This window comes from Leptidea sinapis, chromosome 2 (assembly GCF_905404315.1).
Source record: "Leptidea sinapis chromosome 2, ilLepSina1.1, whole genome shotgun sequence".
In the NCBI taxonomy this organism is placed as follows: Eukaryota; Metazoa; Arthropoda; class Insecta; order Lepidoptera; family Pieridae; genus Leptidea; species Leptidea sinapis.
This window is the reverse complement of record NC_066266.1, coordinates 26,331,871-26,359,143: the sequence shown is the minus strand read 5'-3', so window position 1 is coordinate 26,359,143 and position 27,273 is coordinate 26,331,871. Positions and strand designations below refer to the sequence as shown.

The 27,273-nt window shown below is 36.9% G+C and overlaps 1 protein-coding gene across 1 annotated transcript in view; it reads left to right on the top strand.

The window, feature by feature from the left end:
- Positions 1 to 248: 248 nt before the first annotated feature.
- The window catches only part of LOC126974217 (BCL2/adenovirus E1B 19 kDa protein-interacting protein 3), a 30,012-nt gene continuing 2,987 nt past the window's right edge, over positions 249 to 27,273 (top strand). Inside the window, exons 1-5 of the mRNA XM_050821676.1 lie at positions 249 to 282; positions 12,742 to 12,865; positions 23,284 to 23,365; positions 24,566 to 24,624; positions 26,125 to 26,227. Coding sequence (XP_050677633.1) covers positions 249 to 282; positions 12,742 to 12,865; positions 23,284 to 23,365; positions 24,566 to 24,624; positions 26,125 to 26,227 — 402 coding nt within the window. The remainder of the gene's footprint in view (positions 283 to 12,741; positions 12,866 to 23,283; positions 23,366 to 24,565; positions 24,625 to 26,124; positions 26,228 to 27,273) is intronic.

The window sequence follows — 27,273 nt, the reverse complement described above, 5'->3', positions numbered from 1 at the left end:
TGTTTACATTCTAAAATCGAAAATAGATACATCGACATCACACAGTCTCGCGTCGACGCTCGGTTCGAACGGACGTGTTGGCGCCGTTCGCTTCTCGACTTTTCCTTTTCACGGTTCGCCGTTTGTTTTTGTTTACATTCTAAATTTAAAACTGACAGTCCAGTTTCGCTTCGAGGCCGGTGCTGCCGTTGTGATCACTAGACAATTTTAGTGCGCAATTTGTATTGTTGTGGATACATTTTGGCAAAATGTACGAGGCTTGCGTGCCGACAGATGAGCCAGGTATGTTGTGATGATGTTGCGTTTTCGGGAATTTTGCGTATTGGCTAATTGCTTCGTATTGAGTAAAGTTAAGTGCGCTGTAATGGTTGATGCTTCTGTCATTTTGATTAGTGTACTTCTAGTTGTAACATTATTTCGTGATTTCATACTTAGTTATGAAATGAATAATATGTTTTTGTTTTATTTTTAGGGTTCGGTAGGCAAAAAACTGAACCCTTATAGATTCGTCACGTCAATCTGTCTGTTCGTGTATGTCACAGCCACTCTTTTCCAAAACTATAAGAACTATAATGTTGAAACTTGGTAAGTAGATGTATTCTGTGAACCGCATTAACCCATACGTGTGGGGTATCTATGGATAGGTCTTCAAAAATAATGTTGAGGTTTCTAATATCATTTATTTTCTAGACTGAAAAGTTTGCGCGAGAGACACTTTGAAATTGGTAAAATGTTTGTAACTTCTGAAATAAGGGAATGATGAAACTAAAAAAAAATATATGTTTACCATGCAAACTTCCACCGACAATTGGTTAGAACTAGATCTAGTAAGTAGTTTTTTTAATGCGTTTTAAATGATGAGAGCTCATTTGCGCTGCATGATTTTACAGCAAAAATTTTTTGCCTTTTCCATTTAAATCTGATATATAAGATTCTCATGTCGCGGTGTTTGTAGTTATATATTTAAATTTGTTTTTTTTTTTTATGGAATAGGAGGCAAACGAGCGTACGGGTCACCTGTTGTTAAGTGATCACCGCCGCCCACAATCTCTTGCTACAATCTTGTTTGATTATGAGTCAGCATTAAAAAATACATACACAACTTCAAATTTTCACTCATCTACGATCAACAGTTACTTTTGTATCGCGATTTAAATATCGACAATACAACGTTTGCTGGGTCAGCTAGTAATATATAATAATATATAAAAAAAAAATATTATGTTACTTACTGCTACGGAACCCTTCATGGGCGAGTCCGACTTGTTATTTACGGCAGTTGGTTTTACATTTGAATCAATGGTGAATCGTGAATCATTTCTGTAGTGTCCTACGCAGCAAATCCATACACCAACGCGCATGTTAATATCAATGTGTATTTCAAGTTCTGTCACCGTATTATATGACGTACAGTCGTTGGCGTACGTCTAAAGCTTGGGGTCCCATGGTCTGAAAAATCGCGGACGCACGCAGACCAGCTCGCACGACGCACTGTGCGACCGGCCTCGTCCGTGATAGCACAGACACGTCTGTGTCGGTAACTTCAAAGGTGCGGTCAAGATATGGTCTGGCCTGTGATGACACAGGCCGTGGGACCCCACCCTTAACATGTTGAACTGGCAGTAACGACAGGCCGGTACAGACCGACACGCACCGTTGGAACGGCCCTGCCTGCGGTGCGTAGCTGATCCGTAGAATAGCGGACCGTGGGACCCCAGCTTTAGATTAAGGGTTGGTCTCCGTTGCACTCAACTAGATACCGCACTACCTAACAACAATAGCTTTTTTATTACGGCAACTATTAGACGCTTGTGCGCGTGGCATCTTGACACTCAATGGCATCTTTCGAATTTTGTACTATACGCTTCGTGTCATTTTACATTGAAATTAATAAAATACAAAATACTGTTGTTCTGTATATAATAAATAAAATAATGTTTTATATGAATTTGTCAATAATATATCATAACATCAAAAATTACTTCGTAAAATATGCACCCTGCTGTCGTAATGAAATTGTTTCACAGCAGAACTGTCAAACAGTGCGTCAATAAATTCTCTCATAGAAATTATGTGTGGACACATCAAAGGAAAAACAAAATTGTTTTTTTTATTTAATTCCGAGCATTTTCATATTTATTCACCTTTTAAACCTTCTCTGGACTTCCACAAATAAATCAAGACCTAAATTTGCCAAATCGGTCCAGCCGTTCTCGAGTTTTAGCGAGACTAACGAACACCAATTCATTTTTATATATATAGATAGATTATAGAGATTGATGATATGTGATCCCAGTGTCTTTCTTATTTCTTGTAGTTACAAACTTTTACTACGCAACCGCGGCGTTTTAGTTTCAATTATTAGCAAAGTTTAACAGAACATGTGGCACGTCAAGGTCACACATTGTTCGAGACTGGCTCGAGTTGCAGCACTTTGAAATTTTAAATCCTTAACCTGTTGTTTTCGGTCGTATCGACTTTTTAACTATCTACTGAAACGTCCGGGCAACTAGAGCGGCTTTTTTCTTTAGCTGATCAATCTATATCGTGACGGATTCTTGTAAAGTCTTTTGCAGCAACTTTCGACCATTTTCTGAGGCTTTTATTTATCAGCTCAACGCGTTGTGTTCGTATATATTCCCAGTGGGAGGCTCCTTTGCACAGGAAGCCGGCTAGGTTATGGGTACCACAGCGGCGCCTATTTCTGCCGTGAACATTATTGTGTTTCGGTCTGAAGGGCGCCGTAGCTAGTGTAATTACTGGGAAAATGAGACTTAACACCTTATGTCTCAAGGTGACGAGCGCAATTGTAGTGCCGCTCAGAGTTTTTGGGTTTTTCAAGAATCAATTACCACCAGCTGAATGTCCTGCTCGTCTCGTCCCTCATTATATATATATATATATATATATATATATATATATATATAATACAAGAAAGAAGAAAGATTTCCCTGCCTATGCTAGTTAACAATTTAATATGTAAAAGTACCAGGCTAACATATAACTAAAGAACGTTGGTATCGCATTCGACGTCGGACTAAGTGCAGAAACATCCATTATTGTTTAATCATACATTATTTTATATCACTTGAAGAAAGATTTCTCTGCCTATTTTAGTGTATTTAGGCCGTTGGCCTCGCCCGTGCCCATAATTAATACTCCCTCTTTGCAATCGAGTATGTACAGTACAAGCGTTTTTCTTAATAATGTTAAATTATTTAACTGTTACTATATTAGTTAACAATTAAATGTGTAAAAGTACCAGGCGAACATAAAACCGAAGAGCGTGGGCCCTCGTCCTCGCCTCGCGCACACCTAGCTCGAATCTAGTATGTACAGTGGAGCGTTCTTCTTAATAATAATATTGTTATTATTTTATTAGTTAACAATTAAATATGTAAAAGTACCAGGCTAACATAAAACCGAGGAACGTAGGTATCGCATTCGACGTCCGACTAATTACAGAAACATCCGTTATTGTTTAATTACACTATAATTATCCAGATGGAACAATCAGATCGTATTGTGATTCATTAACGTGTGAAGCATTGCTTGTGACTAACGTCACAACACATGTTGTTTATTCATTATGTTCGTCGTGATTTAAATCAAATCGTTACATTAATAGAGATATCGTTAGCAAATAATAGAAATCTTTTATATAAATCAGTGAACTCCTAACTTAATAAACGGATTTTCATGGGGATTACTTCATGGAGTGCAGTTTAGTCCAGCTTGAGAGATAGGATAATTTTGATTTGGTTGTGGGACCCATAATTATTTTTATTTCCAATATTGGGAAACTGGGCGTCATTAATAGAGCACGGCAATACTTCAAGCCGGCCCACATTCTAGCGCTCTACAAAGCGCAGGTCCGGCCTCACATGGAGTATTGCTGTCATCTCGGGTCTGGCGCACCCCAGTATCAGCTCGATCCATTTGACCGCGTGCAACGCAGAGCAGCCCGAATTGTCGGGGACCCAGTGCTCTGTGAACGGCTGGATCACTTGGCATTGCGTAGAGACGTCGCTTCATTGTGTGTCTTCTACCGCATTTATCACGGGGAGTGGTTCGAAGAGCTGTTTAACCTGATTCCTGCCGCCGAATTCCACCTTCGCACGACACGCCACAAGTTAGGATATCATCCCCACCATCTAGATGTGTGGCGGTCCTCCACCGTGCGGTTTACAAAAAGCTTTCTTCCACGTACTACTAAGCTGTGGAATGAACTTCCTTGTGCTGTGTTTCCGGGACGATACGACATGGGTACCTTCAAAAAAAGCGCGTACACCTTCCTTAAAGGCCGGCAACGCTCCTGTGATTCCTCTGGTGTTGCAAGAGATTGTGGGCGGCGGTGATCACTTAACAACAGGTGACCCGTACGCTCGTTTGTCCTCCTATTCCATAAAAAAAAATGTTTTGTTTGGATATATTTTGTATGAAAGAATATTAGCGCACGGTTTCACAGTTCTGCTGTGAAACAATTTCATTATAACAATAGGGAGCGTATTTTACGAAATAATTCTTGATGTTATGAAATATTATTGAAAAATACATAGAAACAGTATTATTTATTATGTACAGAACAACACAGTCTCTCGGGTCAGCTAAATCCGTTGAAAGTAAATGGTGTTATTGTTTTGCAATGTATACAATACTGTATGGACCGTGGCCAAATCGAACCTAATATGTTATTTTGCAACAAATGACTGTTGATAAAGTACAAAATATAATCAAGGAAACTTGAATAATATTAGATTGTTTGAGTCTAATAACCTAAACACATGATCGGATTTGGTACGGCTGGACCGTCGGACGGTCTGGTCGTTTCGCACCAATCCGTCCGGCGTCGTACTCGCTACGGTCCAGACGATAGTAATAATAATTGTTTGCGACAAAGACTTCTTCGGCCTTACAAATAAACTTGGTATAAAGTTATAACTACGCATAAACAAAGAATATGCAAAATGTTTACAATATCGTTGACAACACTGTCAATACAATGATAATTCTGAAGTTTTCCGAATGACAAGCTGACTTGCAAATAAACGCGGGAAACGTTCAACGTCCGAATTGTCTATTTGTAATCATTTTGCATTTTCTTGGTTTATGATTAGTTAATAACTTTATGCAAATTTTATTTGTAAAACCGCTTATGTATAATTACTAGACAAGATGCTAAGAACAGCAATTATTGTCAACAATTTAATATTTAAAGGTACCAGGCTAACATAAAACCGAAGAACGTAGGTATCCGTACTCGCGCCGGCGGGCAGAGAGGGGAGCAGCCATGGTGAATATGCCTTGTAAATGTAAATCAAATGGAAATATCTTTATTGAAAATAGGATTTAAAATCATCCATTAAACGTCAAAAACTACCCACTCTAAATAGACTGCCTCAGACCTGGGAAAAATGGGCGCAAGAAACTCAGTGGGTTTTTTAAATATAGAAATATGGATTACAATGTGATATCGTCGTACATTAAAGAGCCCGAGGGTGTTCCCTTCATTCCCAGTCTGTGGTATCATTAAGAAATGTTATAATAACCTGTCCCACACAAAGGTTTTTTAACAATTCTATTAAATTTCTTAACGCACTTGTTTTGTAAATTTTCTGGGATCGTGTTGTAAAAGCATATACATCGCTCAATAAAATACTAACTAACTCGACTTAACCGAGTAGTAGGCATAACAAGTTTATGTTTGTTCCTCGTGTTATGATTGTCTAGCAAATTCCTCAATGTGCTTATGAACAAATAGAACATTATCAAGATGAGAAGCAACAGTCAAAAAGTTTATTTCTTTAAATTTTTCTCTTAATGCTTCTTTAGGACCTACGCTAGATAGACTATGACTGCTGTGAAAATGTCGAAAAAATTAGACTTTAGGAACTAACCTCTATTTTAACCAATTCTCGCACACTGACACAAAGTGTCATACAAATCGCGAGTGTAAGACGCACACTAAATTAATATTCCTGGCCTGTTTTTATCGGTTGTCTAACAGCAAGAGACTATCTAGACGTTTAAATTATCTTAGGTGCATCTATAATTTTATATACGGATCACGTCACAGCCGCAGGCCAGACCACTGAAATTCACACTGGCTGGTTTTACATTCGCAGGGCCATGTTTTTTATAGGGCTATAGTCCGAGTAGGAATTGATTCTTTTACCCGTGTTAAACACTTTACTTTTCATGTCGAATATGAGGAAAATAAAACTAGTTGTTTATCTAAACTATTTATTGAAAATATATCATAATATAAGTAGTACCTATTTGAAATTAATTGTCAAATTAGGACAATTTATTACGACTTTTTAAATTTTAAATATGGAACTCACTGCGTAATTGTTGCGGCTTATTCCGCTCAAAGAAGTTTGCGCTAAGTTCACACTGGCTGTTTAGAAAGTCACATGGCCACAGCTTTTTTTTAATTAGTTTTTTTACATAGAACTCTGCACAGCTGAAAGCAGTTATAGTTTTGAAGTTCATTCCGGCCCTTAGGTGGAAAGTAATTTGTATAAGTTTTTCCCCTTTCCATGGAGGGAAGCAGCATTTTCCACTCAATAATCAGATTACGATTTAGATTTAATACATTTTTAAGGTTCCGTAGCCTAATGGCTAGAAACGGAACCCTTATGGATTCGTCATATATGTGAGTCTGTCCGTCCGTATGTCACAGCCACTTTTTTCCGAAACTTTAAGAACTAACTGTTGAAACTTTGAATGTAGATGTATTCTTTGAACTGCATTAAGATTTTTACACATAAGTAGAAAATAAACAATAAATTTTGTCGGTTCCCCATACTTAGACTTTAAACTTAAACTCAATAAAAATTTTTCATCAAACCCATACGTGTGGAGTATCTATGGATAGTTCTTCAAAAATGATATTGAGGTTTTTAATGTAAGTTTTTTCTAAACTGAATGGTTTGCGCGAGAGACACTTCCCAAGTGGTAAATAGTGTGTCCACCCCTCTGTAACTTCTAAAATAAGAGAATGATAAAATTAAAAAAAATATATGATGTACATTACATCTTCCACAGAAAATTGGTACATGCAATCTTCCACAGAAAATTGGTTTAAACGAGATCTAGTCAGTTGTACTTGCAGCTACGGGACCCTTCATGGGAGAGTACGACTCGCACTTGGCCGCTTTTTTTAAAATTTTATTCCCGCCATAGAGAGGGATTACTGCGGATTTTTCCCGCCCAAAGGTGCATCTTTTTCTTTTGGGCAGTAAAACGCTGAGTATGAGAAATGAATATTTATTCCTATTTCGTGGGTAACACTGAAAATCTTTTGGACTGGCCAGTTAGAAACATTGATAATGAAAACTTTTTTTGAATTTCAATTATAGAACTCTTTGGTAACCTAATTTAGTATAATATTGCATTCATTTGTCATTTGCTTTTGTGAGTTGGCGGCAAATCTAAAACTCTTGTAACATATGAAAATGAACCTAACGCGAGAAAATTTTCGGTAAATGATTTCATACTTTCGTTGTGGGCTTACTCAACAACAAAGCTATGATAGGCTGCTATAAGCATTTCTTACTGAAGCCCCATCTAGTGCCACAATTTACAATTGGTTTAACGAGTCGAAGCGTGGCCGTAGCTATCTCAATGATGATCCGCGCGAGGGACGTCCTTTAACAGCGACTACTGAAGATAACATCAGTGCTGTGCGACGCATGATAGAGGAAGATAAGAGAGTGACCTATCAGTAGATACGGGCAAGCCTAGGCATCGGTATGAGTCAAGTTCAAAATATAATACACGAACATTTAGGCGTCAGGAAGCTTTGTACCAGATGGATTCCCCATTCTCTAATCGTCGACCAAAAACACCTTCCGCATGAACTGGTGTCGCCAAATGTTAGATAAGTTCAACGGCGGTGACACAAATGCTGTATTTGACATCGTCATAGGTGATGAAAGCTGAATTTATTGCTACGAACCCGAAACCAAAAGACAATCAGCTCAGTGGGTGTTTCCTTTCGAGGATCGGCTAACTAAGGTAAAGAAAGGGAGAAGTCAAGGAAAAAAGATGATTGCTTCATTCTTTGGTCGGAGTGGTCATTTCGCGACTGTTGTGCTAGAAGATGGAAGGATAGTTACTTCAGACTGGTATGTCAATCGCTGTTTGCTTGTTGTCTTGGAAAAAATTCAACAGCAGCGCTCTAGAAGCAGGATCCTCCTTCACCACTACAATGCTTCAGCGCACTCCGCAAAACGGACTGATGAATATTTGACTATGGCAGTTGTCGAGATAATGAGTCATCCGCCATACAGTCCTGAGCTGGCGCCCTGCGACTTTTATTTTCTCCCAAGAACTAAAGATAAAATTCGAGGTATTCGCTTTACGAGCCCGGAAGATGCGATGAAAGCGTACGAAAATGCCATAGAAGGGACCCCTGAGGAAGAATGGGCCCACTGCTTTTCTCAGTGGTTCCATCGAATGCGACGATGTGTAAAGAGGAACGTAGATTACTTCAAAATACAATAAAAGTATTGGCAACTTTCTACATTGAGCCGATTTTCATTTTCTAAACGTTTTCAGTGTTACCTAGATATTTTTCTATTTACGGAAGTTTTACGCGTGTTTGTTTATCAGTTATCTTACAAGTGTATCTGATAGTCGAGAGAACAATATGTTTTCGTTCGAATATCGTAAAATTATTATTATTTGCGATTCGTAGGTACATATTGTAATGTAGGTAGGTATTAAAAGCTCACAGAATACCTTTATTTATTTACGGTGCGTGTGGATGATGCAGCTACTGTACTCAATAACTTTAGTATTAATTTACATTTACTTTTGTTACTTACTCGTGTAAGGCATTGCCTATTTGACGTTTGAGTATGTTTGTTGCATCACTTTACATATTATATTATACTAGCTGACTAGACAGACGTTGTTCTGTACATAATAAATAAAATATTGTTTTTTTATGAATTTGTCAATAATTTTTCATAACATCAAGAATTAATTCGTAACATATGCTTCTTGTTGTTAAAATGAAATTATTTCACAGAAGAACTGTCAAACCTTACGTCAATAAATTCTCTCATATAAAATATGTCCATACAAAACAAATATTGGAAAATAAAAATAATTATGGGTCCCAAATCGAAATAAAAACTATCCTCTCTCTCAAGTTGGACTAAAATGCACTCCATGAAGTAATCCCCATTAAAATCCGTTCATTACTTTAGGAGTCCATCGCGGAAGTACAACGTGTCACTTAATTTATATATATTAAGATTGTAATTGAAATGAAAGAGTGGCAATGACTGTCTTGGTATTTTTTCTCATTAGCTCAACCCTTTACGAATTTGCGGTAGAAACAATAAGAAAACTATTTTTTGACATTCATAAGTGTCATATCCGTGATCTACGTGAATAAAGTGATTTTGATTTGATTTATGTTAGGAATAACTTAACTCTAACGTAAAAATAACGGTTATTTAAATGTAGAGTTGATTAAGTATTCGCAGGGGGCGAATTAATCGATAAAAATGCCAGAAAAACATCCCATAAAACATCGATAAATTATACCCCGTCACAAAAAATTCGTTATATTCCTAGTATGTTTATTTCCGTGTTTATTATGAAATAATTAAGAGATATCTTTAATTAACATAGTTTTTTATGATCAATTACACTAATTCGACTACCCATATAGCCCAGTGGCTAGTAACACTGCCTACTGAGCCAGAGGTCCCTGGTTCAAATCCCGGTAGCCGCAAACATTGGAATGAATATTGGTGTTGGTTTCCGATTCATGGATATATGTATGATGACAACTCGATTCGTTTTTATGCCTACTAGTCGAAGAATTTTGTTTTTTTTAATAATGGATAAGAAGGACACACGAGCGTACGGGTCACCTGGTGTTAAGTGATCAACGCCGCCCAAATTCTCTTGCAACACCAGAGGAATCACAGGAGCGTTGCCGTTGTTTATCAATTTACTTATTTATGGAAGCATTTCAACATTTAACCAATGCTAGTGAAATAAATGGCCTAAAATTCTTACAACAAATGCAGTTTTGAATAGTTAAAAAGTACCAGGGCATAATAAACAATAGCGAGTGACCTTTACGTAGTGCAGGTATTCGAGACGTTCGTAGAAGAATGCTAATGCCGATTATTTATAAATAGCTATGAAACCGGTTATAAAAGGGTTACTCCATAAGGATTTCTTACAAAGATTTTTTATAAAACCACATTTTATATGTTAATAACCCATATAGGTACTAATAATATCAGGTTTTTAAATAATTCCAATATATTATACGAAATATGTGACCGCTTTTAAAATATCATAATATTAACCAGCTGACACGACAGAAGCCATTCTGTCAATAGAAAAAAAATGATGTACGTATCTGGCAATAGTGTCTAGAGCAATCGGAAAAGTGTAATCTTGTTTAATTGGTTGAAGTTGAAATAAAAACGTATTTCTGAATGATCATTTCGATAGTAAATAAAAAATCCGCTATGATATTTTTTTCGACCAATTTCCCTGCCACACACCCACGTCCAGAAGAGATTATTTTTAATTATTTAATTATTCAACGGAATAATTGTTTGAAAACAAAATTTTTATGAACGATGCGGGAATCGAACCCGCGACCTCTGGCGTTCCGTGCTTTAGGCTCGAGTGACGTATCGTCATTTGTTGTTTAGATTTACAAGTCAATTTTCTAATATGCGAAAATTGGGGTTGAGCAGGTTATCAACTGTAAAGTAGATCCTGTAGATGAAGCCACAACTTGAGAGTTGAACAATGCATACACGATTGTAAGACGATACGTCACTCGAGCGGTTAGCTCAGTTGGGAGAGCATTGGCACGGAACGCCAGAGGTCTTGAGCTCGAGTCTCGCATCGTTCATAAAAGTGTTTTTTTAAATTTTATTTGTGTATTAATCCTAGAAGTGAGGGTTTTACTTTAATAATATAGCAAATTATATAAATGAATAGAGTTTTCTTTAGTGTTAATTCCGCCAATATTTGTCTTTAAACAATTCTACACGTGTTTCGCCTCTACACGAGGTATCCTCAGGACGTGTTGTCTCGCCAAAATCTGGCACGAGACTCATGGCATGAGTCAAATATTGGCGGAATTAACACTAAAGTACCTATATTGTATATTTTTATTGAAAAGAGCGCAAAAAAAAGAATGCTGGGAGAGTTTCTTGCGCCGCTTCTTCTCTCTCAGAGCGCCATTTGTTTCCGAAGCGGTAGTAGTATCTAGTAGTATAAGAAATGACATCAAAAAGAATTCTAAAGGAATCAATTTTGAGAAAATAAATGCCTTTTATCCCTTTTTATGCCTTTAAAGAAAACTAAAATCATTTGTATAATTATGGATTTCCGCAAAGTAACGCCTACTTCAATATATTTTCATATAGCAAATTGTTTGGAATAATTGTTATTGAAATATAATTCACTATTTCTCACAGGCGTGCAATAATATCAAACTGAACGCCAGAAAATAAACACCTTATCTATTAGTAATTCTATTTTAGTACATAACTAAGTATGTTCACACAGCGTAACTTGCCGATAACGAATGGTCCATTTCCGACAAATATAATACAACAAGTCATAGTGAATAATGTTAGTAGTACTGAATTGTTTTTAAAGAGGAATTTATATATATATATTACTAGCTGACCCGACAGACGTTGTTCTGTACATAATAAATAAAATGATACTGATTTTTTTATGAATTTGTCAATAATATTTCATAACATCAAGAATTATTTCGTAAAATATGCTCGCTGTTGTTATACGGCCGTTTTCTATAACCTAACGACCGTTAATTTAACTTTCGAATACATTGCTGTCACCGTTTAATGACAAAATCTTTTCTATCCATAGTTATGTCCAATATATTTATAGTCCAATGCTATCTATTGTCTACCTCTAGTAAGTCAAACTAAGGATATATATGTTATTAAAAAAGGCCGATAATGAAATTGTTTCACTGCAGAACTATCAAACCGTGCGTCAATAAATTCTCTCATTGAAAATATGTCCATACAAAACAAATATTGGAAATAAAAATAATTATGGGTACCGAATCGAAATAAAAACTATCCTATCTCTCAAGTTGGACTAAACTGCACTCCATAAAGTAATCCCGATTAAAATCCGTTCATTAGTTTAGGAGTCCATCGCGGACAAAAAGATATTATATTATAAAAAGGTCGTCCAGATATTATAAATAACATGTCACGTACATGTAATTTATAATATCTGGACGACCGAGCCTTGCTCGGATTTTTAAGAATGTACAAAACTTGAAAAAAAAAAATACTATAGGACATCTGGATTCGAACCAGGGTCTGCTTTCCGGATCACCCAATGTCCCATCTGAGCTATTATAGTCTTGTGTATATAATATATATATATAAAACACGGATAAATTACATTTTTTAATATTGAAACCTAGCTAGGTCGAATTCTCGCCCCCGAAACTACCTGTATACTAAATTTTATTAAAATCGTTGGAGCCGTTTCCGAGATTCAGAATATATATACAAGAATTGCTCATTTAAAGATATTAGATATATTAAAGATCTTTTTACTGGAAACAAATAATCTTGCCCCAAACTAGGCATAGCCTGTATACTATGGGTGCAAGACGAGACAAGTGTACAAGGTATACATTAGTAATCGTAGGAATCCTAGAGCGTAATATAAATGATGTGCATTTTTTTCCAGAGTCGTGGGTTGAGCTGAACTCTGGCGGAGCAGAGAATGAGTACATAAGGCTTTTGCGCGAGGCCCAGCGAGAGAGCCGGGACTCGTCGGTACGACACTCCAGAGCTTCGAGCATGAAGGGCAGGTGAGCTGCTTGCGATTTATGTTATCCTGGTATTTTCTAGACATAAATTTTCATGTTATTAAAGAAACTTAAGGTGCTAATAGACTGGAGCGCGTTAAGTTTTAATGAGCATTCCAACGATGTGAAGCAAATAAAATAAAATATTTTCTTTATTATAAAATATATTTTATTCTTAGTCGAATATGTTCATTAGAATTTTGTGTATGTACATTGTAAGTGTCATTATTTAATCCTATAAAAGTAACAATTGGTTGGAGTGAGAGAGGAGGAGCCTGTCTACCGCTGCCGTGTGCGTGAGAGAAAGGGAAGCCAGACAGACTGGCGCCGTAACGCGTTACGTTACGAAGCGGTTTACCAGCCTGTAAGAAGTTATATATTTCACAGTAGGTTCGAGCTTTTTGCCGTGTCATGGATCAATCCACGAATTACTTTACTTCCGAAGCCTATGTTTCTTTTTAACTCTTTTAATGTTGTCCATATGCATACCGTTAAGTCTCATTATTTAATAGAGATTATCGCGTAAGTATTCTTTGCTATTTAGGTACCTAAACTGAATCACTAGAATTCGTACCATGAACTGCCTTTTACTGAATGGCGTTTGGATCGCTTATGAAGAATGAACGTGAAGTGCGCGGTGTGAGAAAGAGATGACGCTCTACAGTCGTTGCATAAGTTTGTCTCTCTTACTCGTAACCAAAAATGATATGATTTTAGCGGTTTTTTTGCGTAGAAATCGCTAAAAGCCGCAGTTCGACGAATTTGCGGCGAATGCTCGATGTTCTGTTCCAAGTGAATTCACAAGTCTATCAGTACCTTTATAATATAATTTTACTTTAAATGACGGCTACTATACGGCTACTACTGCCCCCCGTTCCCTTTTCGCCCCCCTCGCGCTTGTCTTGTTGCGTCAGTACGGTTTGCAGTTTCTAATCAGGCAATTATTTAAAAAAATCTATGAACGCAGTTTAAATTGTTTTTAAATTAACATAAAGTCTATTTTCAATGAATGTTACATCTACAATATTTTAGGTGCTTCCCCTCCATCTGGCATAGCCGTGGGACTTCCTGTATACATAGATATATGAGATGAAATATTATTTATCCTTAAATAAATTTTGTTTTGTGGCATATAAGGCATTAAGGGATTGTTTTTCTCAAAATCAACTTTTGAATTTTGTTACCACGAGCTTTTTCTTTGAAGTGTAACTTCTTTAGAATCGTTGTGATTTGAAACTCAATGATACGAAAAAGCGAGACGATAGAGAGGCCGTTGCCAGCTATTATTATATAAAACTATTATTTTGGCCGCTGCGCGAATTGCTTTTTCAACAATATCGATATCCTATCTGTTCTCGAGGGTGCAGAGAACGAATTTGGGATCATTTTTCAAATCCAAGATGGTCACGGCGCAAAAATAATGATTTCAACAATATGGATATCGAATCCGAGGTTCTCGAGGGTGCAGGGTGCATTATAATTCTATATCTTAGATTAAGGATTGGTATCCGCTGCGCTCTAACTAAATACCGCACTACCTAAGAACAATAGCTTTTTTTATTACAGCAACTATCAGATGCTTGTGTGCGTGTCATCTTGACACTCAAGGGCATCTTTCGAATTTTGTAACTTACGCTTCGTGTTATTTTATATTGAAATTAATAATATAGTGTCTTTCTCATATATAGTAGTATTATTTTTCCAAAGTTTTACTACGCAATCCGGCATTTTAGTGTCAATTATTAGCAAAGTTTAACAGAACATGTGGCACGTCAACGTCACACATTGTTCGGGAGTGGCTCGAGTACGCCCACTTGGGCGTAATATTAGTTGTCGCACTTTGCGACTACGCCTGCGTTATCTATTTGGATCGCAACCGACACCAATCCTTAATCTTAAGTTCTATATGTTATTGCTATAAAATAGTAATTATTTTGTCCCAGGCATTGGAAGGCTTCTCAGAAATCATCTATTCTAAAAAACTTAATCTTTCACTGTTGGGAAGCTACACTATCCCCGGGTGACATGGGCTATATTACATTTCCAAAAAATAAGGATCCTTTTTTTATTGGAATAGGAGGACACACGAGCGTACGGGTCACCTGGTGTTAAGTGATCACCGCCGCCCACATTCTCTTGCAACACCAGAGGAAACACAAGAGCGTTGCGGGCATTTAAGGTGTACGCGCTTTTTTTTTGAAGGTACCCATGTCGTATCGTCCCGGAAACACCGCACAAGGAAGCTCATTCCACAGCTTTGTGGTACGTTGAAGAAAGCTCCTTGAAAACCGCACTGTAGAGGACCGTCACACATCCAGATGGTGGCGATGATATCCTAACTTGTGGCGTGTCGTGCGAAGGTGGAATTCGGCGGCAGGAATCTGGTTAAACAGCTCTTCGGAACACTCCCCGTGATAAATGCGGTAGAAGACACACAATTGATCCTTACTAAAACTACAAAACCAATGTCAATAGGTAAAAAATTTACCTACAATATTTTTACATCGCTTGCGCTGCGAAAACTATTAATCCCTTCTAATATTGTAAATTACGATGTTAGTTTGTTTGTTACGCTTTTGCGCAGGAGCTACTGAAGCGATTTTGTCGAAATTTGGTACAGCGAAAGACTAGAGCTTGGGAAAGGACACAGTTAACATTTAATCTCGGAAAAATCCATTCCCATTCCAGTATTTTTGAGATACTGAAATTCACGTCGACGACCTATAACTATACCAATAGTAGGTTTAGTTTGCCATAGCAATCTTCCTCGAAATAACATTCATATAATATGTTGGGAACGGGAGCGAAAACTGGAATTAGCACTAGAACAGGCCATGGGATAATCTTCAATACCAAACTTGTCTATTATTTTTAAAAAACCCTTTATCTACGCGGACAAAGTCGCGGTCATTAACTAGTGATAGACTAAAATAATCTCACTCATATTATTTACAAAAAGTGTCAGACATGACAGCTGTCTTTTTTTTTGTTTAATTTAAAAGTTGAATTGAAATGTATCCAGCTGTCGGCCGTTTTAAATTATGTATTTCTAGTTACGACTTCATTGCTGTCACCGTTTAATGACATGATCTTATCTATTCATAGCTATGTTTAATATCGTTGACAACACTGTCAATACAATGACAATAACAAAGTTTTCCTAATGACAAGCTGCCTTGCAAATAAGCGCGGGAAACGTTATACGTCCGAACAAACCATTCGTAAGCAGAATGTCTATTTGTAATCATTTTACATATTCTTGATTTATGCATAGTTATAACTTTATACTAATTTTATTTGTAAGGCCGGAATGCTTTATGTCGATAGGTTATTGAAATATAAGTTAGCGTAAAAGGATAGATTTGTCTACCTCTAATAAGTTAAACTACGGCTAGATAGGTTATTGAAAACGTCCGTATATCTATTATGATAAGCGAATGTCAGTTTGTATGTTTCGCTTTCATGACTTAATTACTAAACCAATCCTTATTAATTGCTTATTTTTTCACCAGTGGGAGGCTCCTTTGCACAGGAGGCCGGCACGATTATGGATACCACAACGGCGCCTATTTCTGTCGTGAAGCATTAGTGAAATTACTGGGCAAAAGAGACTTAACGTCTTATGTCTCAAGGTGACAAGCGCAATTGTAGTGCCGCTCAGAATTTTTGGGTATTTCAAGAATCTTGAGCGGCACTGCATTGTAATGGGCAGGCCGTATCAGTTTCCATCAGCTGAACGTTCTTGCTTGCCTCGTCCCTAATTGTCATAAATGAAATATTAAATTCGTGCATATTTTCAGAGGTATACCGTTATTGTAAATATCTCTGATCCTCGACAGCGCGATACGAATTTTACGCGGACAAAATCGAATGGTATTATCTAGTCTTAAAATAAATAAGGACACCACCGAAGATGAGCTGGCCATCAAATACCGATCGATTTCAGCTTGACTAGATTTACGATACGCGTATCGGGTACCAGGAAATCATGAACCGTGAAGGTTAGGCCGACATCGACACGGGCACATGTTGTTTACCACAGCCTGTCAAAATACTTATATAAGTTGGCGTGTGACAATAATGGGCCCAGTGATTTATTTATAAATCTTTGACGAGTAAAAAAGAAGGAATCCGCGCCGTGATATTAGCAAGTGAAGCACCGTTATGCTAGTGTGTGTGAGGTTACGGGGATACTAGTTACACAGTTTTTTCTCCTTTAAATAATCATATATGGCCATAAATATTTATATAGTATCGTTTTTACACTTTTTCACAACACACGACGGCATTTTTCAAACAGAAGTTTGTATGGAAATTGCAATTCACGCGTCCTATTTTTTATTTTTTTGTTTATTATCTCATTGTTAGTGGAGGCTATTTATTGCCTATAATTGATAAATAAAATAACTGCCTATTATTGTTTCAATAGATCGATAACTTATTACGATAACAACCACTTAAATGTTTAATTAACAACAGTTTAAAATTAGTTAAAGTAAATTAAATTATAATAAAAAAAGTAAATTATACATTCAAAGACCGTAAACACCGCGAATTGCATAGATTCAGAATTTATTTACTTTAAGTGTATCGTAATAATTTGCCCAGTAATTTCACTAATGCTTCACGACAGAAATAGGTGCCGTTGTGGTACCCATAATCTAGCCGGCATCCTGTGCAAAGGAGCCTCCCATTTGTAATTGCCCTTAGTCACCTCCTACCCCCTTGGGCCTGGTTCTTTCCTATTCCTTTAATGCCCCGAGGAAGCCCAGGGCACAAAGCACAAACTCCGAGCATAGCCCTGTCTATATTATTATAACACTACTTATTATAACATAATAATTAATTAATGTTTCGTGTAAGATTAATTGTGTATCTAATGTTACTTAACTACTTGAATAAATAAATAAACTTAAACACATATTAATATTATAACGTTGTTATTGAATATTAACGTATATGGCTGTATGGGCTCGGACCTTTTGCCTGTCCGATGGACGAAGAAAAATTAACGACTGTCGCAAACGTCAGACTGAGAACTTTTATTTATTATTTATTACAAAAAGTAGTCTTAACTAAACAAATACACTTGGAGATTTACAGAAAATATTACTGAGAAATTGGAAATAATTTTTTTATAACATTAAATTATAATGGTTAAAAATTGTTTCAATTGACTTAATTTCTGCCGGAAGTACTGATGTTACTTCCGTCCGAAAAATATTCTGAGTTAAACCCAAGTCACGCCTAAAGAAGTTTTACAATTACAATAATATTCGTGGGACAAAACCCACAATTAAAACATGGCCGCCGCGTCGGTTATATCTTACTAATCAGGTGATAATAAAGTAAAATATCGATTATGACCAGGTAAAATTGGTTTGTATTTATATTTTGAACATTATCGGCCTTACAAATAAAACATTGACAATACAATGATAATTATGAAGTGTTCCGAATGACAAGCAACCTTGCAAATAAACGCGGGAAACGTTATACGTCCGAACGAACCAATCTTAAACGAAATGTTTATTAAAGTGAAACTTTTATTCAATATTTTTAACTAGGGCTTAAGACAGAGAGTTCAATAAAAATATTAATTAGAGACTTAGTCTACTTTTATTATTTCCCATTATCATTCCAATTTTCCAAGTATAAAATTAAGATTGATAAAGCGATTTGTATACCCTTAATGGAATATTATTCCAAATATTTTTAGTTAAATGTCTACAATGTGAAAAAACGTTTCACTTTTATCGTGGTTTCAAAAAATCGTTTTTTTTTGTAAACATTTTGCATATTCTTGGTTTATTCTCAGGTTTAACATTCTACCAAGTTTATTTAACCGGTTACTACCACAAGAGTGATGAATGAAAGACCGCACGGCCATATCGTTTTTGGTTTCGATTTCGTTGAACAAAATTCAAACTGTGCTCCAAGAAATTACTCGCCGTTGGAAAATACTGTATTTAGCCAGCTCGCTCAACAAAACCTTTAATAGTTATTTATGCAAGTTTATGTAATAATGGGTATTAAAATACCAATGTACGAGTAAAAAAATAAGGACTCCGTGTCACCTTACATATTAGTGAGGCACCATAACAAGCCGGTAAACGTGTAAATACATAGCCCCACGCATGCACTTACACTACTACAAGCCAAGCGGCCGCCATTATGAGATTTGCTGTCGTCTGTGACAGATCAGTTTGCGTCGCAATAAAATATTTAAAAAATGCGGTCGTGCGTTGTGTGTAAAGTGTAAAAACAATAATATAAAAGTATTTGTGGATATATGATTATTTAAGGGAGAAAAAATTTTGTGTAACTAGTATGCCCCCGTAACCGCCCACACACTAGCTTAAAGGTGTTTCACGTGTTAATATCACGGCGCGGAGTCCTTCTTTTTTTACAAGTCCGTGTGTGGGTTATGATAATACCTAATTATCAACAGTTGCGTACAAGGCTATCTACACCGATAATATTTTGAATCCTCTAAAAAAATTCTGAAACATTTAGCTTACTGCTAACATTAAAACAGCCAGACCTAGTAGTAACCTAATATCATCCATTACTGATTATATACAAACAAACTTATAGTATTAATGAAAGAATTATTTATTTTAGCTGTAATTTACATTTTGTATAGTGCAATTATTAAAATTCACTACAATATTAAGTTCTTTGCAGCGTTTAAAATATTTGGCGGTGTGCTGTCAAAACTTCAATCGCTCTTTTTTTTTGTAAACAAAACAATAAAAATAACGAAGAAAAATGGCGGGAATTCGAATAACCTACTTTTTTCCAGCGCGCGACGTTCTGGTAGTGTGGAACGCGCGTAAACGAAAATGTTATTTTTTTGAAATTCATACAGATAGCGCGCATCGAGCAATAAGAATGTGGCTGTCTGTTGAAACTCTTTCGCATGGAGGGATCGAAAAAAAAAACAACGGAGTGTTATTATGAAATTCAGCACAACATTACATCATCTGTTTGGGTGATGTAATGGTTATTAGAACATTGGGTGATTCAATGTTTGCAATAAGCTTACTGTTTCAGAATTTTTAATAGAGGATTTAAAGCATGTGTAATGGTTATTCGACATTCCAATTAGTACCAACATTCAGTTATGATAATATTAATAGAATCATTTGTAACCTGTTAATATTATATTGTTTAAGTAATTGTAATATAATATAATCACATGGAAAATCTTAGTGATGTCACTTTATTATGATGTTGGTAGTTTCGTAAGATTCATAATAGCTTTAAGGGTAAATGTATACACTTCTATAATAAAGTCCCAGCCACTGTTCAGGCATTATCTATAAATAAATTTAAATGTTTTATAAAAAAAATTGCTCTGTCGTAAATCCTATTACTCGGCAGCTGAATATCTAAATGACCGGACAGCCTGGGACTAGATTGTGATTATTTTACAGCGATAGAAATGACTGTACAATATTGTATATTTTTATTGAAAAGAGCGCAAAAAAAGAATGCTCGGAGAGTTTCTTGCGATGCTTCTTCTCTCTCAGAGCGCCATTTGTTTCCGAAGCGGTGGTAGTATCTAGTAGTTATTAGAAATGACATCAAAAAGAATTCTAAAGGAATCGATTTTGAGAAAATAAATGCCTTTTATGCCTTTTTATCGTATTATTAAGGTTGGTAGTAGGGTAACTCTTACAAATTGCTCTCATCTATTGGGCACCTCTTGTTGGGGCAGTCGAAAGTATCGGACGTACTGACTGCCTGTCACCCGACTGCCCAATTGTTGTAAATCATTTAATGTTACTTGTATATAGTTGTGATTATAGTGAAATAATTGAATATATGTATTCAAGTGGTTCGTAAAAGTATTTTTATTATACATGGGTGTAGATAAAATGAACTTAACGTAACCAAGCCCGTTTTATTGCAAGGCTTACAAGTACCCTATCGAAAAACAAAACAGGTTATCCGTTCAAAATTCCAGCTACATTCCCGATCGATAATATCAGCGCTTCATAAGGGCAACAGTTTACAAACATGTTGGCTAGCGTCGCGTCTCGTCGCTTGTAAACAACACACAGTTATCTATACCGCGATTATGAGCGCCTAGTACTTTCCGACCGGTCGGACCAGTCACGCAGGATGTATATACTAGTTTTCTAACGAATGCTGAGGTATTTTTAGGGTGGCGTGCACGTGTAGGTAATTTCAAATTAAAAAACTGTTTTCATGTCCGTCTGTTTTTGTAATTTTTGAAGTTACACTTCTTTAGGCAAGTTATAAAAATAATGATGCGAGTGAAATTGGAAGGTGCTCGCGCAACACTGTAATATTTTATGTTTGTGTAACAGGTTGAAGTTGGTTCCTAAAATTTTCTGACGTTTGCGTCTTCTTCTTCTTCGTGGTTTATTGGCTCTGCGCGTTAAGCGATTGAGCCATTGTCAAGTTTTTGTTTATTTCTTTTTAAAACGGAGGAAACTTATTTACTTAGAAAAAAATAGAAAATAACAAACGAAATTTTTGATAGGATCAGGAAAGGATAGAAAATAATATATAATGGAATACTTATTACTTATACTAGTTATTTACAGTTTAATATCATTTAATAGGATAAATGAGGAGAGGTTTATATACACAAGGTTTATCAGAGGATAAGAGGATGTCAACAGAAGTAGGAAGTGGGATATGACACTGAATAAGACCCGGGTATAACGATTCCCGGTTATATTTTGGGCATGATAAAAATATATGGTTCAGGTCACCCAACTCACCACATTCACACAGATCACTATTCACAATTCCAAATTTCGCCAGTTGAACAGGAGAGCAAACGTGGCCCAAACGCATACGCGTCAAGAAGACGTTTGCGTCATTAGTTATTGGTTTCTTCGTCCTTTATTAGGACAGGCAAAGGGTTCAAGCCCATACAGCCGTATTCATAATTTAATAATTAATTGTCTTAGCCATTATTGCAAGATTTTTACAAAATTGTTCTTTATAAAAACGTAGAATAGTACGAGTGATAAATCATTTTAATGATTTTTTCTTCGTTAGGCCAAAGAAGTATAACTTCTTGCGTGCATACATAAGTACACACGCACACTTTTTTTGTTTTAAATAATTCCTGTCGTTAAAATCCAGCTGTTCAAAATATACGACCATTTCTATTTATACATCTGCAGCTAAATCAAAGCTATTATGACACTTCCTACTGGATTGATCCAAATTTACTTGTAATGGCTACAATATACAATACATTTATTAAATAAACTAGTTATTGCATGCGACGGCGTCCGCGTAAGGCAGCAAAAACACTATGCCTGCATGGTGGCAAAATCATTTCATATGTTGCCTCTACCTACCCCTTTTAAACAAGATAAATTAAAATTTAATCTATTCAGTAGTTCGTTTTCCCCGAACATACAAACACCCATAAATTCTATAAACTACTTTTTAGGTGTTGGTATTGTTTGTAAAACAGCGATCATGACCTCATATAAAATATACAGTTTTTTTTTTAAATAAGGGACGTGACGAGCAGTACGTTCAGCTGATAGTAATTGTATGTCCTGCCCATTACAACGTAGTGCCGTTTAGGATTCTTGAAAAACCCAAAAATTCTGAGCGGTACTACAATTATTGCGCTCGTCACCTTGAGACCTAAGATGCTCAGTCTCATTTGCCCAGTAATTTCACTAGCTACGGCGCCCTTCAGACTGAAACACAGTAATATATTACACATTACTGCTTCACGGCAGAAATAGGCGCCGTTGTGATGCCCATAATCTAGCTGGCATCCTGTGCAAAGGAGCCTCCCACTGGTGATATTAACTTCATTAAGTAATCAAAATAATAATTAGAATGTCATTTATCATTCCCACCATCGGGATGGCGTTGCTCTACAGTAAAGTCAAGTAATTTTCTTCCACTGACAACCAACTAACTCTACGGTACTCCAAAGAAGTCCCCACTGGAACTATCCTTAGATCATATCAAAAATGTGTAATCTAGTCTAATTTAGACCACATTAATACCACAAGGGTCTATTCTCGGACCGTTCCTCTTCCTTATATACATAAATGACATTGACCTTGTTGACAAAAATATACAAGGTAGTATTGTTTACGCATTACACTTTACTCTTATTCAAAATAAAAGAAATCAAGTTAAGTTTGACGAAGTAAACAATGTTCTATCTTACATCGTGTACTGGTTAACCTTCTGTTGCAGGAAAACTGAATTTTTATAAAATTTACCGCGGCGAATGACAAAAATGTAGCTGCGAGTGTTTTGTTAAATTTTATAAAAAAAAAGAAGCCCACTGAGTTTCTTGCGTAGTTATTCTCATGAATCTGCGAATTCATTTATTATTTTGAAGAAAAATATATGGATATGATCCATGCACCCTTTCAGTTTCACATAAATTGTTTCAGCCCGAAGTCGCCACCGAACAGCCCCAACCTGGAGCCGTCCACTGAAGACGAACTGAAGGGTGTCTACATCAACTGCTGGAGAGTAAGTGCTTTCGTTGAATTTATAAGAAAAAATAACATGTCTAATTTTTATATAGAAGTTTGTACCGCATCCAGCGATCAAGCGTCGCGGCAGAGCGGAGATGCGTGTAAGCGGGAGTGATGACGTCTTCGTTTCGTAGACATCACTTGACTGATTTCGAGCTCTCACAGCTCACATCTCCTCTCCGGATTGGTGCAAATAACCCGACACTTTCGCGGATTATCTCCTCTCGTACCCTCAACAAAGCGGAGTTTGGTCCATACCGGGCCTTATGGTAAGTGATACGGCCTGTCCATTATAATGCAGTGTCGCTCAAGATTCTTGATTGAAGCCTATACTCTGAGCATCGCAATCGAGTACGTCATTTTGAGAAAAAATATGTTATAACTAGCTGACCCGACAGACGTTGTTCTGTTAATAATTAAAAAAAACTCCTGCGAGTGGAATTTCGTAAAATCCTTCTTAGCTGACCTCTACTCGGCGAAAGGAATATTCCTACCAAATTTCAAGTCTCTACGGCTTATGGTACCAGAGATATCGTGATGAGTGACTGTATACGTGGAAATCTCTTATATATATATAGATAGGTCCGACCACATATGGAGTATTGCTGTCATCTCTGGTCCAGCGTACCTGAGTCATCAGCTCGAAACATTTGACCGCGTGCAACGCAGAGCGTCTTGAATTGTCGGGTTGTTTGTTGCGAAGAGACGTCGCTTCATTGTGTGTCTTTTGTCGTATTTATCTCGGGGAGTGTACCGAAGAGCTAGTTGACTTGATTCCTGTCGCCGAATGTCACCCTCGCACGACACGCCACAAATTAGGATCTGATATCCACCATCTGGATGTGTGGCGGTCCTCCGCAATGCGGTTTTCAAGGAACTTTCTTCCACGTACTACAAAGCGGAATGAGCTTCTTCCTTCCTTGTGCGATGTTTCCGGGACGTACGACATGGGTAACTACAAAAAAAGCGCGCACACCTTCCTTAAAGACCGGCAACGCTTCTGTGATTCCTCTGGTGTTACAAGAGAATGTGGGCGGCGGTGATCACTTAACACCAGGTGACCTGTACAAACTTGACTCGTTGGTCCTCTTCCATAAAAAAAACTATGAAAATACTCAGTAGTGGGCATAGCTTTTACTTTCATTGAGATTTATTAAACAATGAGAATTACAAACAGGAATGTTTTAAATTGCAGGATGATGCCAACGACTGGGTCTGGGAATGGAGCAGTCGGCCTGACCAAGTGCCGCCCAAGTGAGTAAAAGTCACTTACTTAACGTATAATTCAAATTCAAATAGTTTACTATGAATTTCTTTTTTATGAAAATAAGGGACGAGACGAGCAGGAAGTTCAGCTGATGGTAATTGATAAACCCTACCCATTATAATGCAGTGCCGCTCAGGATTCTTGAAAAACCCAAACATTCCGAGCGGCACAACGATTGCGCTCGAGACATAAGATGTTAAGTCTCATTTGCCCAGTAATTTCACTAGCTACGGCGCCCTTCAGACCGAAACACGGTAATGTTTGCATATTACTGCTTTACGGCAGAAATAGGCGCCTCCCACTGGTAAATTCAAATGAATTGTAAAAAGGCGTTTATATCTTGAAGGTTACTAAAGTCCAGGCGCTATGCAGGAAGAATTTCGTACGTTAACCTGTTATTACCTGTCCTTCTCACTCCCGTGTATATATAATGCGTCTCGCTGGCACAGATGCAATGGCTTCCGTACTCACGGATTGTAAATCTTTTAAAGCGGGCGAAATGCATTCTATTTACGCGAGAGTGACAGAGACAGGTAATAATAACAAGTGAACGTACGAAATTCCTCCCGGTTCGCGGGCGAACTTTATACATACAAAGCATACAAGATTTTGTCAACGATACGTCACTCGAATGGTTTGCTCAGTTGGAAAGAGCGCTCGCACGGAACGCGAGAGGTCGCGGGTTCGAGTCCCGCATCGTTCATAAAAGTTTTTTTTTTGTTAGTTTTATTTGTGTAAAACGTCGTGTGATACACGGGTATAGGTGTAAGTTATTTCAAACTTGTGACATTAAAAATCCTCACCTTCATCTGGACCTTGACGACCCATTTTGGCCGAATGGTTAGTGACCCAGCCTACTGATCTAGAGGTCCCGGGTTCGAATCCCGGTAGTCGCAATCTGAAATGATGAATATAGATGTTTGTTTCCGAGTCCTGGATGTTTTTTATATGTAACAAGAATCGTCGTCACCTTTTTGCTCTTAACAGTGATTTTCATAAAATATATAATAGCTTTGATGGTAAATGTATACACTTTTATAATAAAGTCTCAGCCACTGTTCAGGCATAATCTATAAATAAATTTAAATATCTAATAAAAAAATGGTTCTGTCGTAAATCCTATTACTCCACATCTGAATATCTAAGTGATCGGACAGCCTGTGACTAGATTATGATTATTTTATAGCGATAGAAATGACTGTACAATATTGTATATTTTTATTATATAGCGCAAAAAAAGAATGCTGGGAGAGTTTCTTGCGCCGCTTCTTCTCTCTCAGTGTGCCATTTGTTTCCGAAGCGGTAGTAGTATCTAGTATATTAGAAATGACATCAAAAAGTATTCTAAAGGCATCAATTTGGAGAAAATAAATGCCTTTTATGCCTTTATGTATTTATATATGTTTAAGTAAGTATATTGTATTAAATATAATGGTTAATTATTTATAATTATATTAGTATATTTATTGATGATGGCCTATTTGTAGGGACTGGCGGTTCAAACACCCGGTGAACGCGCGCGGGCCTCCGTCGGCCACCTCCTCCATCGAGGTTCTGGAGCAGCAGGTCGCTGCGCCAGTCCTGCAGCAGGTGAGATAAACTTAGTAGTAAAATAGAAGAAGGCGGTTGTATTGACTACCGATAGAAGTGCTTCACTTTACAACTTTAAGTATTCAAATTTGTTATTTTATAATCAGCCTAGCGAAACTCTCTAACGGCCGTTCCCAATATACTATCTACAGGTAGAGATAAATTGCTACCTTCTACTGTCAGTAATTAGCTGTCAATAATCTGAAGCTTTCCCAATATACCCGATAAGTCATTCTTATCGCCTTATATTGGGACGCGCGAATTGCAATTCCATGCAAACTTCTATCACTGGTAAGCTATACGTCGTCCCATTGACAGACAGTGTGTAAGGATAAGGCGAGTTACCTTCGATAAGTTTATTGGGACAGGAAAGTCAACGATAGTTACGATTTTTATCTCAAGTAAGAGATAGACTGAATATTTTGAACGTCCGTAAGAAAAAAGCGGTTCACTCGATTGTTTGAAACGTGCTGTCATTGATAGATTGACAGATGACCGCTATAATCTTGTAAAACACGGAGATAGCTGATATCCACTACGTTTCAAGCAACTGTTCGCTTTCAAACTTAGCCGGATTGCACGTTTCATACTTAACTATGTTTCAATTTCACTTAGGCAGTCCCGCTTCTTATTACGTAGTATTTACATCCTCTTTGTTCATAATGTTTTCAAACAATTAAATGACTAATTTCAATTTATTTGTAAAACTTATTTTCAATAATACATATATTAATCAGACAAAAACACTATTTCAATAATGCACAGTACTATAAACACATTGAGCTTTTCACAAAATCCATTCAATTCCAAGATATACACAGCACTAATGTTGCACACGTCAGCTGTATAGCTACAGATATACTGCAATAAGCATATCGGTGACGCGAACTCACGAGATTTCATCCATACAAAAAGTAACTACGTCTAGATAGACTATGACAGCTGTGATAAAAAAAAATTGAATTTAGAACTAACTTCTATTTTCTGCAATTCACACACACACAAAGTGTCATAAAAAACGCGAGTGTAAGACGTAGCTTGTCACG